The following is a 20964-nucleotide window of genomic DNA, read 5'->3' as shown; positions in this document are numbered from 1 at the left end:
AGATCAATTAATTTAGACGGTTTACGGTTCAATTTCACTGAGTGACATCGATTAAAAATTGAAGAAAATAACTTAAATTTCAATTGCATATTAAAAGTAGTAATACACGCATCAGTATGAAAAGAAAACAATAAAAATATTATTACCGTTCAGTACTTTTAATTATTACAACAAAATCTTACGTTCACGCCACCGCTGTTCGCAAGTTGCTTAACTATAAAAATTCAGAATTAAAAAAGAAACTAAAAAAACAACTGAACATTGTCCATAGACCGGGAAAACTGCATCGCATTTTCAGGTAATATTTAAAAAGAAAAAATATAAAAAAAGCTACATACATACGTACATACATACAATACAGTAAGATATATCTAATTGTATATGTATATATATATCGAAGTGTGCAGATAAGCAGCAGACAAGAAATGGAAAAGAGTTGATAATAAAACGGATACGCACAGCGACCGTGTTTCCCAAATTCAAACCAAAATCAAGAATAGATGTAAAAATATGAATTATTATCTTTTCGACATTGCCAACACTGCAGAGCCAAGTTTGTTCCTTTCCAATGTACCAGTTTTGTACATGTTATCCTGTTCACTTTTCGTTTTTAACAATCCTTGGGTCTTTTCCTGACTGATCAAAACATAAGAAGTTTTGGACGGACAGCTATTCTGAACACTGGAACCACCAACACCACCACCACCACCACCACCTCCTCCACCACTAGCACCAGTACTACTACCACTACCAACACCAACAACACCTGAAGCGGATGAATGAAGAGAAGAAGCAAAAATAAATGGTGAAGGAAGGTTGTTGTATGTTGGACTCGGCGTTCCAGCTTCGCCCATACCACCACCAACTTCAACATATTCCATACGACGACAACCCGATGGTTCTTCCAATTCGACGACGTCTGCAGTCTGAAAAAATAGACATGAAACTCATTTAAATAAATCATTTTTTCATTGCAATATTCAAAAGTAATAAATATTTGACAACAACAACAACAAAAGAAGAAGAAGAAGAAAAAATGCTGCTTATAAGTTGCATTGATTCCCATGCAATAATTTAATTGACATTCCTAATGTTGGAAGCAAAATACATAGTTTATTACAACATGAAAAACGATTGTTCTTCATTACATTCATATAATGTAAACTCTTTTTTATCTTTTAATTTAAAAATTAAATATTATCAATAAAATATCCCTTCAATTTTCACAAAAAATGAATTCCCAAAACACTACTGCTATAATGATCATTCAAATTGAAGCAAAATTCGTCTAAATAAAACGTCAGCAATATAAAACTTCTCAACGCTACCATTACAATAAATTACCAGAACAAATTTCAAAATCTCCATAAAAAAAATTTGAAAAAAATGTTCTTCATAACAAAATAAATTACAAGTCAATTTATTTCAACAATTGATGACACGTGATAAACGAGAAAACGTATAATTTTACTGTTCCCCATGGAAAATCATTTTCGATTTTCTTTTTTTTCTAATTTCAGCCATTTATTCTTCTGCAATTCAAATCTCCAAATTGACCTATGAAGCATTGACAAAACAGAGACTATTAAAAAAGAAACCACCCTTCCATAAGAGGATGCATTTTTAAATACTCGTGCTGCATATGGATCAAAAAATGTCTAAGAAAATGCGTTACACAATTTGAGAAAAAATCTGTAATATTCCCATCATCAAATCTATTTAATATATATATATATATCAGTTTAGCAAGTGGAACAGTGATTAAATTTCACTTCAGAAATTCAATTTAAAGAAAAAAACATTTCTGATCCATGCACATATGCACTGATTGCAAAAACAAAATGTTCTTTTTTAACTTTAATAGAAAGTTAAACTAATTAATGAACCTGAACAATAAATATTTGATGCTTTTTCATTCCACATTGTGCAAATGAAAAGATTATTCCACATTCCAACATGTGAAGAATTCATAATGAAATTCTAATACTACCTCTTTTACATGCTACTTTTGTAATTGGCAACTTCAGTATGCAAATTGAGACACGAGAAAAACATTTTAAATTCAAATGATGAACAAAAATCCAACTTACCGTATTTTCGGCAACAACAGGCATTCGAATGTTACAATTCTTCAAAGCCGGCACATTCACGACACTTCCATATTTTGTCTTGGCAACAAGCTGAGCCGCCTCTGCACCAGAAAGGTGCCTGAAGTTGATGAACATTGAAATTAATACAGCTTTTCAATGTGTTTAAAAAGCAAATAGAAAATCAAATAATAATAGTAATGTAATAGCCGAACAAAAGTAAAAAGAAATACAAATTATACTATTTGTTATGCAATTCTATATTAGATTGGTTACTTTTTTGAAAAGCTGACTTGACGGCTGAGATCAATTGCCGATGCTCCATCATCAGCAGCTTTGATGGCAGAACGTGCACCGCGATTTGCATTTGTACGAGTTAGCCTGTAAGGCAAACGTGGCTGAGCATCCAGCGACAATGGTATGGTCTGCAACGGTCGACCGTTGAAATGGGCATTTTTTTGTCGATTGGTTGGCTTCAATTCGCGACGAACTTCAGGAGGCAAATCCGACGGAGGATATTTGCTTTCATTCCAATTGCTGCCATTATCAGCCCCGCTAGATAATGAAGCGGTGTTGTTGTTCACCAACTGATGGTCGACCACAAACCCACCTCCACTCTGCTGCTGTAGCAGGTTGCAATAATCCAGAGAAGCTGAGGTCGGCGGCGACAAGCCCAACATATTCAAGGAGGAACAATTACTACTGGATACGGACAAATCGGACAATGTACAACTGGCTGCATTGTTCAACTCTGCCGAAGTTTGCGTTTGGAATTTGCCTGATCTTGGCAACGTGCCAAAGGACTGATTTTGCAACGACGACGCACGTCCACCCCTAGCACCGGTATAATTTTTCCCAGCACGTGGCAAACTGCTGAACAAACTGCAAGGGGGTAGTGGACGATCGTAAAATGAAAAATCACTCGTCTCTTCAGTTGCTTCTTCATTTTCATACATATTTCCGACTGATGATTGCAAAGCTGACCGTTTTGGTGGTCTTGGTGGAGGTGCCCGAACATCATCTCCACTGCGCAAAGGAGACAATGTCAAACTGCTCAGCGAACAAGCGTTAATTGACGACGAATCCTCCTTTTTCACATCTTTTTCGCATGATGCCACTGCTGATGGACTGAAAAATTAATGCAAATGAAAATAAAATAAACCAAAATATTACAAATCATATATTAAATATTAAAATATCCCATATTTTAAGAAATAATCACCATGGAAAAGATTATACTTATCAAATTGCCGCAATCTCATTAACAAAAGAAAAAAAATTTAACTCTAAATTTGCTTTAAAATGGAAATTACGATTTGTTTGGAGATGAAACAAAAGGCAAGGGCGGTGGTGGATGAGTAGGCGGAAGTTCAGAGAAAGCTTTTCGTTCTGCATTTTTCTGCAAATGCTTTGGTCTTGGTGGTCCGCTTATACAATCAGTAAGTGGAATATAACCCTGAACAGCTATCGTCCGACCAAAAGTGCCATTCGATGCCATTTGGTTCGTTTGTTTGCCAACATTTGAAATATTTGAATTAGAAATATCATTGCTATTTCCAATCCAATCCTCGGCACCGTTTACTTGCCTGACAGATTCACTGCACGTGCCAAGTGAAATTAATTCATGATCCGGATACTGATTATCTTCCATATCTTAAAAAAATATTGAAATAAAATAAAAATAAAAAAACAAACCGCATCAAAGTATCATTCAACATTCCATACCAGGCTCTGGATTTTGCTCTCTTTGCAAATTGCACACGCAGCACAAATCGTTCACCCAGGCGTTCATTTCATTTTCATTTCCCGCCACCAAATAATATACCCGCTTTGGAATACGAATATCAAATATCCATTGATAACGAATACGATTCTTATACGTATAAGTCAAGTAAGCATCGACCTTAAAACATAAAAACAAAAAGCACTTTTTTTCCAAATTTTGAACATAATAATTTCATTTTGTTTTACTTGTTCACAACGATCCAAATTAATTGAACCTCGTAATCGAGTTTTTTCCTCATCTGTATAATACTTCAACTGGGTTTGACCGTCGGTTTGTCCAACTTGCAAGACAAAATATCGAGGCTTCCATTTCTAAAAATATAAAACAATAAATAAACTGAAAGGAAATGAAAACAAAAATTAAAAATTCATAAAATATTAAAATTTACATTATAATCTGACACTGCAAATACACTGCTTATTCATTTTCAACTTGTGCAATTCCAAAACAGGTTTACATCAATCACTTCAAACTTGACGTAAATTTTAATGCGCAAATTACATAAAGTAGGCTAATTTTCAACCCTTGCAAATGTTAACGAACACGAAGAGAACAACAACTGAATTATTTTTTAAATATTATAACAAAAATTAACAATAAACATTCATTTACATAAAATAAAAAACACAAGCTGCTTTCGAAAAATATAACAAGCAAAATTTACTGCTACAAGCATATATTTTCATGAACAAATTTTCATCAAAAACTAATCAGTCTACACATAAATGAAAAAACATCACCTATTATAATTTATTATAAAAAATGAATTTCAAATAATTAAATTATCGTCTTCTTATTGTATGAAGTTAATTTTAGTTCATTAACAAAAACTGCAAAAGAAAACAATCATGTAAAGCAATCTTCTGCAATAAAACTTCTTTTTTTGGAAATTTCTATCATTTCATAATGCAACCGTAACAAAACTTTTTCACTCATTTGAAAGCGTACAAAAAGTAAATTAAGTAAAACATACAAAACTAAACTTGCTGCAAACTCTCTTTCAGTAAAAATGTGTTGCATCTTTATCGCAAAAAAAGTCAGTTGCGTCAATTTTGATTTCAATTGTGTCGTTTTATATAAGTATCAGTTAATCATATGAAATAAATAAAGTAATAAATGGTAGCAAACATACCGATGTCCAAAATTTCCACTCGGGAGGAGATTTCGTCAGCCATCCTTCTCGAAGAACTTCTGCCATAGTCACGTCTATTAAAACATGCTTGTTTTTATTTAAATAGGAAAAAACAAATTAACAATAATCAAATTACATATAAATATATAATTTTATAAAACTATTTAACAGTGCAATTCTTTCGATAAAAAAAATCAATAATACGATTTCAATTAAACAAAAAACTTTAATATACAATATTTCTTACTAACAAAAACACATTACAAAACAACAAACAACAGTATCCCTGTTTTTTGAAAACAAGCAGAACAAACAAATTACCTATTAAATTGAGGGTAAAACAAATTTCTATAACTGAAAAAATTTTCAGTAAAAACGTGATAATCACACAAAACTAGATTATCAAATCAGTGCATTAGAAAAATGGTAATACAATAATTAAACATATCACCTCACCGTCGATCGAAACGACAGGCAAAACGGAAAGACAGTATAAAAATGGCAGGTAAAAAAAGTACGGTAGCAAAATGACAGCTTCAAAATTCGAAAATGTTAATGAAATTTTTGATATAAAAAAATTAATTAATTGAATGTTGATTTTTTGAATACAATGCTTAAATTGTAATAACGTCAATTGTTTATTTATCTACAGTATTCAAGAATGAAAGTTCAATTCCATTTTTAATAAATTATTTATAGAGCGTTATTTTTTATGTAAAATTTTAAATTAAAAGAACAAAAACTAATATGATATCAAGTTTATATATTTTTTTGAAAAGCTTAAAATATAGTTTTTTTCGTAAAATATTATTGATAGTTTTCTGTAACTAGTAGTGAAGATGATAATAACTTGGCTGATAATAATGATTTTAGATGTGATCAGCTTTTTCCGAAAAGCTTTGTGATGCAAGTTGATGTTCTGACGTCAATTTAAGAAACACCGATGAGATAAAATGCAATAAAAATTTGATTTTTTACTTAAAAACCATCAACTTTTTTTAAGATACGAAGCTTATCATTGCTTTTTTAATATTTCAAATTACTTCACGATAGATTTATGTGAATGCTTGATGTTATTGCGTTTTTTAACATTCTATTACTTTTTCCCTGCATTTTTGTAAAAAATACAGTATTTTATGTTTACGTTGAATTTTTAGCTGTTTAAACTGTCAGACGGATTGAAAATAACTTGGCGAATGGTTCTGTTATGAATAAATGAAATTTCATCTACACACATTCAAAAAACGTTTTTCTTTTTACCTTCAGAAATTGCTCTTTCTTCAAAGTGATTATTCTGCAATTTGTAAGTTGACTTTTTTGCTACCTGAGATTCCATTTAATTGCTTCTGAGTTCCGCTGATAATGTTTTTTTGTTCAGAAATTTACACGTATATTATTGAGAAATGTAATTAGAGAGTGGCATTTGTATTGGAAAATAAAACGGAAGTAGTTTATATTAAATAAAATAGGCATATTTTTCTAGTTAGCTTTGTTTCATAATTTAGTACATGAAAAAGGCGAAACTGTTATTAGTGATATGTCACGGAAAAACAAAAGCTCAGTTTAGCATTTTTACGTTTGACATCAACTTTAGACGAATCTTTCTTTTTCTTCTTCTTCTTCTTCTTCTTCTTCTTCTTCTTCTTTTGAATTTTATACTGCTACTAAAAATTATTTAAAACTGAAGTCCGGTTAAGCTGCTTTTAATATTTATATTTTGTGTATTTATTTTCTGTTTTTAATTTACGTACGTAATGCTGCATCTATTTAATGAAAAACATGTTGTGCTTTTCACTGAAATAGATTAAATATTTTATCATTCTTTTCATTGACATTTTTTGCAGGGGAATTAAGTTGTGTGAGAGAAAAAAAGTTTACAGTATGACAAATGGAGTTTAACTTATTTTTTTAATTTGAAGTAGTTGTTTTCGATGATATTCTTTCCTTTTTGTTTTGCATTGAATCATTAAAAATTGATGCATTAAGTGTGTTTTCAATTTTAATTCAATGTTGTTTATTATTAAAATTTGATTTACTCTACCTTTGAATGTGCTTCAAAAAATGCATTTATATCATCGTCGCTGTGGGCAAGGTGTGCAGTGATGATCATTTGCACTTCAATTCATGGCGACTCTGTGACGTACATTTACAATTGATTAAGATTCTGGTGATCAGAGAGAGAGAAAGTGAGAGAGCATCGTTGCACCACTTCTCTCACATGACAGCTGTGCAACCTGCTGTCTTGATAAAATTTGTTTTGTCACGTTTGTGGAAATAAATATTCACTATTAAACACGTTTTCACAGATTCCATGCATGCAGACGAAATTTGAAGTGAATCATATTTTAAACATGTGCAGCTATGAATAAGAAGGTGAACGAACGGTACATCCACGAAAGAGAATATATATGGTCTATTTTTTCCCATTCATGTTTGTAAGAATTATAATCAACCATATTCATTGGTCTTAAATTTTTTGCATAAGTTCAAAAAAAGTTTAAATTTGATGTCTGTTTGTGTTTATTTATTTTTGTTTTTTGTTTAAATTATGAAATAAGATTATAATTGAAAATTAATGTAATTTCATGTAATTTGACATAATTGCATGTGCTGCGCATGTGAACACATTTATTTATTAGTGTAATACTATTTAAAGACCTGCGATGCGGTGATGAAAAGCAACGTTCTGATTTTTTTTGCTAAAATTGTTGCGTAATCATTTTGTTCCATGTTTTAAAAAATACAGTAAGTAGAATTTTGTTTATAGATGATTTTAATAATATTTCAAGTAGGCAAAAATTTAAATATAATTCTGTTGTTTTTTTAATTTGAAATTTATGAATATTTTTTATGATGAAAATATTAAATTTGTTGTTTTATGTAAAAGTTATTTTTTTTATTGTTGAAGCCAAATGTGGTTGATAAAGTGATGCCGAGAAGTGTTGATAAAATGGGATGGAAAACTTTGTGTTAACTTTGTTTAGTTGGTCATTTATTATTATTATTGTTGTTGTTGCTTCATATGGGTGTATTGAATTAATTTTCAACTTTGTTGATAGTTTTTTCATCTTCTACAGTATGTTAATTGTTAAGTGAAAAATAAGATGTAATTTTGATTTCATTTTGAAATTAATTGAATGAATGTTTGGAAGTTCGAAAACAACAACAAATGAATGAGTAAAGATAATTTGAATGAACATCCGCTGGTGATAGATGATATGCTTTTTATTTTATCTTTCGACCATTTTGAAATTTCTATGAGGATTCTTAAAAATTGTTCATTGACGACTGCCGAAACGACTTTTTGACCTGAATATTGTGAACTTCAGTTTTGCAAAAACCGGTTTTTAAAGGCCAAATTCATTTTGCGGTGTTTCTGATTATTTCTTTTTTCGCGAAATATTTATTATTCAATCCCGCTACTGAAGCTTCACGATGCTTTGAATTTGTTGAGTTGGAATTTTTGTAAAAAAAATATGCATATTTATATATATGTATATATATTGGAGTGATGTGTTTAAGTTGAGCTATTCGTATTTGATGTAAAAAAATTTGCATATGTGTGTTGTTTCAGTGAATCTTTGATCGAGTAGTGTTGTTGATTTGTTTCATTTGAAAAAATTTTCTTTTACAATCTTCGAGTAGCAGGGTTTCAAAAAATATGTTGATAACATTTGAAATTATTGTTTTATTTTTTATTTTTTCTGCTAGGATTTGTTGTATTTATTAATGAATTGTCAGATGGTCAATCGATCTGTGCTGCTTTGTTCATTTTGTGGCAAACCGTCGTCCGACAATGTACCGTTGTTCAAATGTTCAGGATGTTTGAAAGTTTGCTATTGCAATCGTCTGCACCAACAGCAACATTGGAATGATCACAAGAAGCATTGTGATAATATGCATTCGTCGCTGTTATTAAAATGCCGCCAATCAAGGGGCAGTGGCTTTTTAAGCGATCCAAGCAATCGAATGAAATTCAATACTACTACTACTACTACTACTACTACCACCACTACAGCTAATACGTATGTGAATGGAATTTTTGTTCTTCTTTTTATACAATAATATATATATATTATTCATTTATTACTGATTTTATTATCAAGGAAAATTTGCGAACAGTTGAATGAACAAATGCCGAATTCGTCAAAAGCAGTTGATCATTTGATTAGCTCTGATGTTTGTTCGATGGCATGTGATCTTTGCAAAGAAAAACCAAACTCGAATACATCTTATGCAAAAGTGAGCAGAAGTTATTTTTATTTTTTTAAATTTATTTATCCATTTTTAGGAATTGTTAAATTCTTGTGGCGTAATTCAAGGCAGCAGTGTATCGTTGAGTATGAATCTTGTCCAAATGGACAATTTGGCATTTCGCACCAAACGATTAGCCCATCACGTGCTTTGTTCGCTTAATCATCTCGGTTGGACCGTCGTTGATGATTTTTTGGGTTATCCACATGCTGCGGCAGTTCTGAACGACGTCCTCAATATATATAATTCGGGCAGATTTGTCGCCGGTCAAATAAGCCACAAAGGGAGCCTTTCACGCCAGTGGCGTTCCGATCTCATCTACTGGTACAGTGGTGTCGACGACTACTTGGAAAGTATTGCCTTTTTATTGCACCAAATAGACGATCTCATTCTCAGCATTTCTCCATCATTAACCGATTGTCGAATTGATCAAAAATCAAAAGTATATTTATATATATATATATATATATATTTTTTTTTTCTTTAATTTAAATAACTATTCAATTCATTCATTTGTTATTTCAGGCAATGCTTTCTTGTTACAAAGTTGGCAGCTATTATGTCAAACATGTGGACAACGCTGAACGTGATGGTCGTCTGATTACCTGCGTCTATTACATGAATCAAGATTGGATTGCTAAAGTAAAATTAATTTTATTTTATTTTCCTATTTGAAAATATGTATCTTTTTTATTTCCATTTAAGCTTGGAGGTTTGCTTCGTATTTTCCCTACTAACACCAAATCGCAGGTTGACATTGAGCCGTTGTTTGATCGTCTTATTATTTTCTGGTCGGATCGCCGAAATCCTCACGAAGTTACACCAACATTATCAGACAGGTAAGTATATTTTATTAATTTATTATTATTATTAGATGAAATATATTCTGAAAATAAACAAACGACAATTTATATAAATCTTGTTTCTTTAATTCAAACTTTTTATAAAATATTCACTGCATTTACTATTATTATAATATATCTACTGGTTTCATGTGAAATTGTGTTTATTACTTCTGAGAACTGTTTTTATTTCTGTTTTTTAACTTTTATATTTTTTATCAACTTATTATGAGTTTATATTATTATAATTGTAAAGTTAAACCGTTTTGTGAAAAGTATATTTTCATTTTCAAATTTGCATTTTAATTTTAATTTTGTTAATTAAACATTATCTATATAATTGAAACTTGGAAAATGTCCATTATTGTAGATATTCTTATATTTTGCTTTTTATTAAAAAAATTTTGTATAATTTGCAATATTATGATATCTAAAATATCTGTTTTAGTATTTTTTAGAAAAAATTGCATTATTATTTATGTTTCGAGCATTATGCTTTTTTGTCAGTTTCATAGGCAACATCGAAAAATGCTTTCTTTTTAAATTATAATGTGCAGAATAAATAATTAATTTTTCTACATATGTAAAATTAATATATATATATATGTCCGTTTGAGTATGTGTGTGTGTGTAATTGTAAATTAGCTTCCAATTTAATTTATTTTCCGTTCTGTTTTGGTTATTTATGACGATGCGGGGAAATTGAATTTTGAAACGTTGCTTCGTGAAATTTTTCATTAAACTTGCATGAAATGGAATTTCACTTTATCATTTTCAAAGGTACTTTGCGAAGAGCTGTTTTTATAGTTCGCGGTAATAATGGACATTAATTTCAATTTTTAATTTAACTCTTTATCTTGTTTGTAAAATTGGACTTCTCTGCGATTGTGATAGTTCCACTTTGATAAATGGATAATTTTCTTATGTAAAATTAATTTTCCTGCTCATTTTATTTTTCTTAATAAATGTTTAAATTGAATTTCAGATTCGCCATAACAGTGTGGTATTTTGATGGCTTAGAACTGGGATGTCAAAATGATGCGAAAGCCGGTTAGTTTGATGGTGATTAATATCCTCACGTCCGAGATGTAGTCAATGCTTAATGTTATGCATGTGGTCAAACTGCGGAATATGTTAAAAGTAACTTTTACAAAATTATTTTTATTTATTTATTTATTCTTCTGAGAATTGAATTGCTCGAAAATTTGTATTTTATAACAATTATTATTATTTATAATTCATTTGCATATGAATGCGATTATTATTATTATTATTATTATTATTATTATTATTATTATGGTTGTTGTTGTGTTGTTGCTGTTCATATTATAGAACTTAGTTTTAATTTTTAATATTTATTATATGTATGTATGTATGTATGTATGTATATACATATTTATTTATTTATTTATTTATTGTTTTGAAAATTATGAAAAAAATTTTTTTATTTTATCAAATTTATAATAATAAATTTAATGTGAAAATAAGATGAAGAAAGCAGGATGGAATCACGATACAAATAATAAGAAAGATCATATCAGGTAGTGAATGCAGATCATCCTTTAATTAGCTATGCAGTAAATGCTATTATAAATGAAAATGCTCAGAATGCTTTAATGAATGTCTTTCAATAATATGTATTTGAGGTAATCTGATAATTGATCAAACAAATCCTGCCTGTCGGTTATTTTTTATCAGTTTTGTAATTTAAAAAATCGTTCACATAGATATAATGGATATGAAAAAAATTATTTTATTAATTAAAGTTTTTGGAAAATGATGAAAAAAAATTTTTTTAAGTTAAACTAATATTCTTTATAGTTATTGTTTGTAGCAAAATGCTTTATACTTATTGTATATGATAGAAATTTGAAGAATATGATACACTTCTACTATATCTGATATTGATCACTTTATAATCTTTTCTTACTGTATAGTAATGCTTGTAGTAGTAGAAGGTGTTATTAAATGAAAAAATCATTTTTAAATGGAAAATTAATTTGATTGAAAAGTTATACAATAAGTTGGTTAATTTTTGGAAACATTTGATAACAATTTATTTAAAAAGAAAAAGTGATGAAATCGTTGCTCCTAAGAAGCATAATAATTAAACTGCTGCCAATAATTGGTTTTAAGGAATGGTCAGTTGCTTTTCAAGAATTGTTGGAAAATATGGTTGACAAGTTGTCTAGTAAATTTGTAAATGTCTTTCAATGTTACCGGGACAACGATCACGCTTTGCTTGCAATGCTTGCAAATTTTCTTCAAAACTGACTTTGCTAGATAAATCGACAAGCGAAAATTCATTTTCCTCATTCTCAGTTGGCAATGCACACATAGTTGCTTCATTTGTTCGCTCATTCAATGCAAATATTTCAAATCAAGTGAACAAGTAAGAAAACGGCTTATTTTTATTATTTAACCGATTAGTACTGAAATAAATTTGCCATTTCTGATTTGATAATACGAAAAGTATTTGATTTTAGATAAAATTTAAAGAAATTCAATATTATAGCCGTAATTGTTTTGATGATTACCATAAAGCAAGGTGTATTATAGTTTGTTAAACAAAGAAGCTTCAATGATGAAGTTAATTAAGCGCTGAATTATGATTAATTGATTCGGAAGTTTAATGAGCTGCATGTAAATGGACAAAATGCTAACTTTGATTATATACTATGTATATAGCTGCTACATGTAATTGCTTTGTATTCTCATTTTACATTAATAACATACAATCGAATGTTTACATCTGAGATGGTTGTCATTTTAAATTATTTATCTTTTAAGTTATAAGTATGCCTTGTACATGTATATATGCATGATATGCAATTCATGTTCTTACAGTATAGTTATTTTGATGAATTAAATTTAGAAAAAACAATAATGGAAAGTATCTTTTGCACTCAATAAACAGCCACTTTGTACGTAAAAATTCAGTGAGTAGAAATTTAATTTACAGTTAAATGAATTGAAGTAAATTTTCAACAAAACTAATTAAGTCAAAGTATTGTTGTCATTATTATTATTATTATTATTATTATTAAGTGGATTAGTGTGTGGGAAATAGTTTGTTTTTTTTCTTTGTTGCACATTGTCAGAATATTCATTTATTAAAATTGAAAGTTGTTGTATGCATGAACAAAGGCATCTTTTATTGTTGTCATTTCTGCTTCTTTTTTATCAAGCACAGAAATTGATTTTTGAATGTGAATTTTTATTTATTGTGTGCATTGGACATTGTTGTCCAATTCTCTTTCAACAGTTTCATTTCAATGCAAATTATCTTTGTTGTTGTATTTGTATTCAAGAAATAACCTACTACTAATACTAATAGCATAATTATTGATAAGCTCTTTTCATAATTAAACATAGTCTTCAGGTAGAGAATCAATGCTATTGCTAGAAATAGAATTTCAATGTGCATGGAATTTTGCTTTTTCAGATTTCAGTTTTTATTATTCATTTAAAATCGACTTCACTTTTACAGTAAGCTTTCACGATAATAAACCTGTTTCTTTGTTATCTTTTGTAAAGGAAAAATAAGAATAAAAATCTGGTAAACATTTGCAAAGAAAACATATGCAAAATTGTAAATGGGAATGGTTTGATTTTATTTGATTGATTGAGTGAAATATTTCTGAAATGGAAAATTATCTACACGCATAATTGACGTGCATTAATTGCACGCAGCGCGTACGGCTTGTTCGGCATTCACCTGTGAACAATTTATTTATTAGCTTCATTATTCATATTTTGAAAAGTTGAATGAAGTTTTAATAAATTGTTGAATAGTGAATTGGAATTCACTTTTCTACCATTTGTTAAAAATTATCATATTATACTTTTAATTTTTGTAATGGTTATTTTTGTCGCATTCATGGTATTTAATTTTTCATGCTTCTTTCTTCTAAATTTTTATGTCAACAATGAAACAAAATTTAAACTTGAACACAGCACAATACAGAAGTGTATTTTTTAATTGAAAATTTTTAAAATATTTCATTCGGTTATTCAAATGCGATGTGCTAGCTATATATAATAATAATAATAATAATAGAAGATGTGAACGAGATAATGATACATACTGTTTCGAAAATTTCGAATAAGCAGGGGTTCAACTACAACCTGCTGGTTCACAGCGCAAACATTGGTGAAATTTGCAAACAGAAATTTTACGTCATCTGTTTACGCTACTTCAAATCAATGTAGGCTTCCATTTCGTCACTGTCCGGTTTCTGTTGCTTCTGTTTAACAGCTTTTCGTCAATTTGCAGACTTTGAAATGAGAATTTCATTTCAAAAATCAACGTTTCGATTTTTTCTGACGTAAAATGCGACGCTCGCGAACCGTCTCACCGTTACTCTTTACGACGAGCAATTAATCAACTGAAGTCGTCGTTCATTAATTTTTCAAGCAATCATCATCAAATGCAAAATTTTATTACTGTACTGAACTGTTGACATTTTTGTTTCAAAAAATTTACAATTTATGAATATTATTTGAAAATTTTCAATTCAAATTGCAAAAGTCATCGAATAATACAAAATTGTTTATCACTCATTTTTAATTATACTTGATTATCTTTAGTTTTGTAGTTTTGTTTATTTGTTGAATTGAAATTTTTCTCCTAATAGGCAAGTGATACTTTTCACGTTCAATTTATCAGTTTCGAATGGAATATTGATAAATAGTGACCAGACCACCAGTTTTTCAGTTCGCCTAGGCTATAAGGCAACACTGCTAACGTAGTATCAAATTGTTTCTGCTGCTGCTGCTGCTGCTGCTAATGATGTTTTATTTTTTTTGAACCGAATACCACGATTGAAAACAAATCTTTTTCCGCTGCTTCCTTCATCCAGCATGAACAGCAAACAGACATGACAATTGAACGGAATCTTCGAAGCAAGCAGAAAATAGCTTCAACTAATACTGACTTTTGTTATTATTCTATTTCAAGTGAACACGAGTGGTTTTCATGACGTTATTCAATGCTTTATAATTTAAAAAAATGAAATCATTTGAACAAGTCAAACGCAATGAATTAGAAAATACGATGAAAATTATTTAAATTTCCTAGCAGTGAATAGTTGTTGTAATGGTGAATTATTTTTGTATTTTCATTTCGTTGTCTCGAAAGCAAGACAAATTAGCATGCTTTTTGAATCAATTGTGCTGTTGTCACTTGTTGAAACACAACGAAGCAACCAAGTGGAAAAATTACATTCACAAAAGGGCTGCAACTTTGACAATCCATTCGTGAAAGACAAACCATTTTTTCCATTTTCACATCTACGAATGATAAAATAATTTTCATTGAAACGCATCACATTAGTGTTGCTTTCTTTTGAAAAAAAAATGTCGCATAAGGTCGATCGTTTTGTTGTCTGACATTACAATTTTTTTTCCATTTTGAAAGTTAAAAGTATGCAAATTTTTCTTTTATTGTAAAATGTTGAGAAAAGTATTCTTTTCATCATTTTATATGAGTAATTTTTAAAATTAACAACAAATTAGAATGAAAATGAACGGATCAATTGAAATTTGTTTAACAGAAAGCGATGAATGATGATGGTTGCGATGATGATGACAATTATGCCGCTTCGATAATGAATTTTCAGCTCTTGCTTGATTGGTTTTAATTGATTGAATCAAATTCTGTTTCCATTCGTTAAATAATTGCTTAAGTGAATCATCTGTCGACGAGAGCGACGGAAAGATTGAGAAACAGAGCGGTGGAAAATAAAATCTATTTTTTGTAGATGATAATTTTAAAGCTTTTCAAATTTCATTTAATTTGATACTTGATTTTGAAATATTCTTTGAAAATTTATCAACTGTACGGCTTGCAAATGTAACATGTAGAACGTTTCACTTGAAAATTGACTTCTGTTTGAAAATACAAAAATATCCATCAAGTTACAGTAAATGATGAAATTACAAAATATGTGAAAAAGGGAAATTCATTTTATTTAATCTTTCTTTACGCGTTCAATAATTCATAGTTATCAATTAATTGATCGTGCAATTTCTCCGAGCTTAAGTAATTAATTGTTTTTCTTAATTTATTCACTAATTTCATTTTATTTTTTTTAAATTTCTCAAAAATGAATGAATTTTCATTTAATCAGTTAAATTTATTATCATTTGATGCTGAAAAATTTTTTCTTTTCTTTTCTATCAGATTTGTTCGTCAATGTACTTGATTATGAAAATTATCACATTGAACAATCAATTAATTATTCACAGTCAGAAAATTGTTTACTTGTTCAAATTGTGTTCAACTGGTTAGCCTGTGAATTTTGTTAGCCTACATTTTGCAAAGGTCGTCGTCCATTGATCAAAGAATTGCTTTCTCTTTCTCTTTCTATTCAACAAGAACTGGTCAGTGAAAAATCATTTTACCAGATTATTTGAAAAAATATTGTTTACATTTGTAATTTGAAAAGAAATTTGAATTTCACTTTCAAAATGAATAATCAATTTACGAACCGAATGATCGCGAAGGGAACATTTTCATTTTTGCGATTGATAATGGACAACATTTGAGAAAATCAGTTTCAAACTGTTGTTCCCTTAAAACTTGCCAAATATGAAAAATATGAGTGTTTGTAAAATAATTTTTTGAAATTTTTTCACATAAAGATATATTCTTTTGAACAATTTTTTTTTCTTTCAATTCATTCAAATGACGACTGTTGATGTTGTGTGTAAATTTGTGGAAAACTTAAAATTTGTACAAATGGATTTTTTAAAAATTTAAAAAGTTTTCAACATTTATTCCAAAACAATTCAATGATATTTGAAGATAAACAATTAATATAGTATTATTTCAAATTTAATGATGTTCAGGAATTTTTTTGATACTGTACCTGTCAATAATAGAGTGGATTTTTCTGTTTTGGCGGCGTGGCGCGTTCGGTGCGGTTGGACTTGATCGAGCAGTTCGTTAGTAAGTGATCAGTTGTGCGTGTCAGTTTTACGTTTGGTCGTTGAAATTTGACGTTCAGGCTTTCGTGGTGAATTTTGACATTGTACATTCAACTGTTGTTGTTGTTTTGTTGGAACGACAATATTAATAATAATTAATAATAAGAACAACAATGACGATAAAACACGCACGGTTCAGTTGAACTCTTCCAACTGATGCATGTTCACGTTTGCCACCCCCGTACACATTTGTTGTATCTGTTTTCATTTGTATTTGATTAATGTTTGTTTGTTTGTGGTTTTATTTATTTTTGTGATTGGTTTATGATAGATTTTTCTTTTTGTTTTTTATTGAAAAATTATTTCATGTTCAAAATGTTCTCATTCCACTTTGATCTGTTGGATTGATCTTGTACGTTTGTTTGTACGCATAAAATGATGTATATGTTGTGAATGTACGCGGCGTGTGTGTATGTTTATATCTGTTGGTTGGCGGCTAGAGAGAGAAAGAGAAAGATAGAGCAGTGTGTAGTGTAGTGTAGTGTAGTGTATAGCAGCAAGTTGTGCGCGTTCGACGTCTCCATTCTTCTTCTCTACCGCTATTGCATCGTTTGCGTCTCCGCTTTCGCATGGGTTATTGATCGTCGTCGGCTTTCAATGGCAGACATGGCAGGCAGGCAGCCAGGCACTTCGTGCCACCGTGTTTCGCCATCTTCTTTGCCAGCGTTGCCTATTTATTATTACTTTTCCCCTACTCGTTCGCTTCGCGCCTTGTTGACGTTGATGTTTGGCAACGATTTTCATTATTACAGTGAAATACATTACTTTTTCCACTATTTCTATATTCATTTTCATACTTTTGTTTGTTTTAACTTTTCTTTGTCATCAATTGTTCAATAATTAGTATTTCGTATTCGACGATTTTCGACTCGACTCGACTCGACTTACACTGCTGCTCGCTTGAATGCGTTGACACGCGATTGTTCAATATACATGTATATGTATATATGTAACAGTCGATTTTTTCCCATGACACCCGTGTGTGTGTGTGTGTGTAGTATACATTTTCCATATACGCGTATCTGTCTGTGTAATGTGCTGTGTGTTCAACTTTGCATTGTGGACATTTTCTTCTAATTATTCGCGTTGCATGTACTCATTGAAAAACAACTTATGTTTTTTGCAGCGTCCGCGTTTCGATCTTTATATTTTTTCCCATGCATTTTTAAAAAATATTTTTTTACTATTGTCCAATTATGAATTGGAAGCGAAAATTGTCGCGTTATTTTTCATTTTATCATCTTTTCCTTTTTTCTTCAACATCTTTAACAAACTGAATTTTAACTTTAGCGTTCATTCACATTGCTTTTGTCCATCTCAATCAGTCCCACACGACTGCTGCTCCAGTTGACATATAGCCTTAAAATCGGCAATATTAAAAAGAAAAGGAAACATGGTAAAAAATAATATTGTCTTATTTGTTTGTTTGAGACTTTCAAATTATGATTTGCATTTTATTTTTCCAAATCCAAATTTGCACTTTCTTTGTTTGTTTCTGTTTTCAATTTGAACGGTATTATTTTAAAAGAAATTGCTCATTTGAAGGCTGACCAATTGACCGAAGAACAAATTGCTGAGTTCAAAGAAGCGTTTTCACTGTTTGACAAAGATGGCGACGGAACAATAACGACAAAAGAATTGGGCACCGTCATGCGATCATTGGGACAAAATCCAACCGAAGCTGAACTCCAAGATATGATAAATGAAGTTGATGCTGATGGTAAAATATTTTCTTTTTTTTGATTATTGATTTTTGTTTTGTTTTGTTTTTTTAATGATAAATTTAATATATATATATTTGGTCGGTATGTGTTGAAATTTGAGAGCAAGTTTATTTTTTTTATGTGCTATTGATCCAAATCAATTGATTGTATTATTATATGTATATGCACATGTTGTGCTTGTTGTATGCAGTGCTTTGCAGTTGTGTGTAATATTAGTTGAGTTGGGATTTGGAAAAAAAAAATATTTTTTTTTTCTCAGGAAATGGAACTATTGATTTTCCCGAATTTCTGACTATGATGGCCCGGAAGATGAAGGACACGGACAGTGAAGAAGAAATACGGGAAGCTTTCCGAGTTTTCGACAAGGACGGCAACGGGTTCATCTCGGCTGCTGAACTCCGGCACGTTATGACAAACCTTGGCGAAAAATTGACAGACGAAGAAGTCGATGAAATGATTCGTGAAGCTGACATTGACGGTGATGGTCAAGTGAACTACGAAGGTTTGTACAATTTATTGTTCTTTGAATCATCAGAAATATTGCACATTTTATTCAAATATTTTCCTCATATACCCCCCAAATATGCAAATTGTTTTGTTCTCTTTTTTAGAATTTGTCACTATGATGACTAGCAAGTGAACTGTATTTCACCAGCATTGTTCACAGTTTTACCGATGGCTTTTCCATTGGGTGTTTATTTATTTATTTTCTTTCTTTCTTTCTTTCTTTCTTTCTTGGTTTCTTTCTCATTTCACTGTAAGTTATATATATATATATATGCCTGGTTTTGCTGTTGAATTTGCATGTTCCGTGTTAACAGAAGCGCTGATTTGTATTTTATTGGAATTCTGTCATTTATTCTTTTCTTTTAAAATTTTATTCCGACAAATCACACTGAGGTGATACTTGCGATGTGTGTAGCGTTTTGTCGTCCAACGTTTCACAGCTGGTTTGTTGTTAACGAAATAAACAAGTGAAAACAAAACGCCCAATATTTTCTAACAAATTTCCGTTGTCTATTGCATCGTTTTGTGGCTTACTTATTTCATTTTTTCGCTTTTTTAATTCTAAATTCGAATATCTTTTTCAATGCATAATATGCTAATAACATCATCTTCAGCGCATTTGGTTTCTTCTTTTTCTTTCGACGGAACGTGCTTTTTCGCTTGCTATTACTTTTTTTATGGTCTCATCGATAAGTTGGTCTAAATTTGATTTCTCAGTATAATATGCAACGCTGAATGTTATATATATAACTATATATAACAATATGTACGTGATAAGGATGCATATGATGTATCCTTTTCTTTTTCTTTTTCAACTTTACCGTCTTTTGTGATGTGTCATTATTCTTATCATGTTCTCTTGATTGAATAAACATTACAACAGCAAGTTCAAGTTTGCATTCACATGCAGATTACATCTGCTTTTTGTATGATCGAGATTGTGTTGTTGTTCAGAGATGTTTGTTTACAACTACTGTTTGTATGTATGTGTGTGTGTGCGTGTCGGTGTGATTTGCATTGACGTTGTTGTCTGCAGTGATTCAACCAACTATTATCGGCCATGCTTGCGTTTGCGCGCATCTGTGCTGGTGCTTGGTAGCTCTGGCCAAGGCGACTTGCTGCTCTTCACAAGTGGTGGCGAAGAAAAAGCTTGCAGCTTGGCTTCAAGCACATTTTATTTATTACAAGCTATTTTGAATCAATTTTCCTCTTCCACATTACTATTACTACTACTACTTCTGCTGAATAGAAGACAACGGGGATGGGTGATGTTTATTGTCATGTCTATTATGTTTTGAGAAAAATATTCTCAAAAGCAAGCTTTTGCCTCTAGATTATATAGCAGAAACGCGTTTTACTTCTTGTTACTTTTATTTATTGTTGGCTACTGTGATGACGTAACGCATCACTTCTTATATATATATATATATATATATATATGTGTGTGTGTGTGTGTGTGTGTGTGAGGCGGGGCCGCCGACCCTGGCCCTATATATAGGGCTAGAAAGCGCGCCGCGCCCGATATATACTGATACGGAGAGAGAGAGAAGAGATACGTCTGTGTGTGTATGCGTCAGTGTTACTATAGTTGTACAAGAGGACGCGTTGGTTGCGAGAACTCGGCTTTACAATACGTGGTTTG

The 20964-nt window shown here is 30.5% G+C and overlaps 4 protein-coding genes across 4 annotated transcripts; 3 read left to right on the top strand and 1 right to left on the bottom strand.

Moving 5' to 3' along the window:
• Positions 1–518: 518 nt before the first annotated feature.
• Positions 519–6341, bottom strand: Tsp_03220 (putative PH domain protein). The gene is made up of 10 exons (XM_003379515.1): positions 6266–6341; positions 5006–5079; positions 4397–4432; positions 4059–4184; positions 3813–3990; positions 3401–3740; positions 2364–3215; positions 2091–2208; positions 1599–1658; positions 519–926 (listed from the first exon to the last, which is right to left on the bottom strand). Exons 1-10 carry the CDS (start codon positions 6339–6341, stop codon positions 519–521), a joined length of 2268 nt encoding a protein of 755 aa, XP_003379563.1.
• A 2393-nt stretch (positions 6342–8734) lies between these two features.
• On the top strand, positions 8735–12073 carry Tsp_03219 (Egl nine protein). Its single transcript, XM_003379514.1, has 7 exons — positions 8735–9030; positions 9112–9247; positions 9297–9701; positions 9785–9901; positions 9965–10098; positions 11087–11151; positions 12039–12073. The coding sequence occupies exons 1-7, from the start codon at positions 8735–8737 to the stop codon at positions 12071–12073; spliced, it is 1188 nt and encodes a 395-aa protein (XP_003379562.1).
• Positions 12074–12314: 241 nt separating this feature from the next.
• Tsp_03218 (conserved hypothetical protein) lies at positions 12315–14170 on the top strand. The gene is made up of 5 exons (XM_003379513.1): positions 12315–12493; positions 12617–12649; positions 12892–12952; positions 13150–13170; positions 14162–14170. The coding sequence occupies exons 1-5, from the start codon at positions 12315–12317 to the stop codon at positions 14168–14170; spliced, it is 303 nt and encodes a 100-aa protein (XP_003379561.1).
• A 3527-nt stretch (positions 14171–17697) lies between these two features.
• Positions 17698–19455, top strand: Tsp_03217 (calmodulin-1). The gene is made up of 5 exons (XM_003379512.1): positions 17698–17842; positions 17936–18069; positions 18637–18811; positions 19075–19317; positions 19427–19455. The coding sequence occupies exons 1-5, from the start codon at positions 17698–17700 to the stop codon at positions 19453–19455; spliced, it is 726 nt and encodes a 241-aa protein (XP_003379560.1).
• The last annotated feature ends 1509 nt before the right edge of the window (positions 19456–20964 follow it).

Source organism: Trichinella spiralis (genome assembly GCF_000181795.1).
Source record: "Trichinella spiralis strain ISS 195 chromosome Unknown Scfld2, whole genome shotgun sequence".
NCBI classification, from domain to species: Eukaryota; Metazoa; Nematoda; class Enoplea; order Trichinellida; family Trichinellidae; genus Trichinella; species Trichinella spiralis.
The sequence above is the reverse complement of the archived record's forward strand: the minus strand, read 5'-3'. Positions and strand labels throughout refer to the sequence as shown.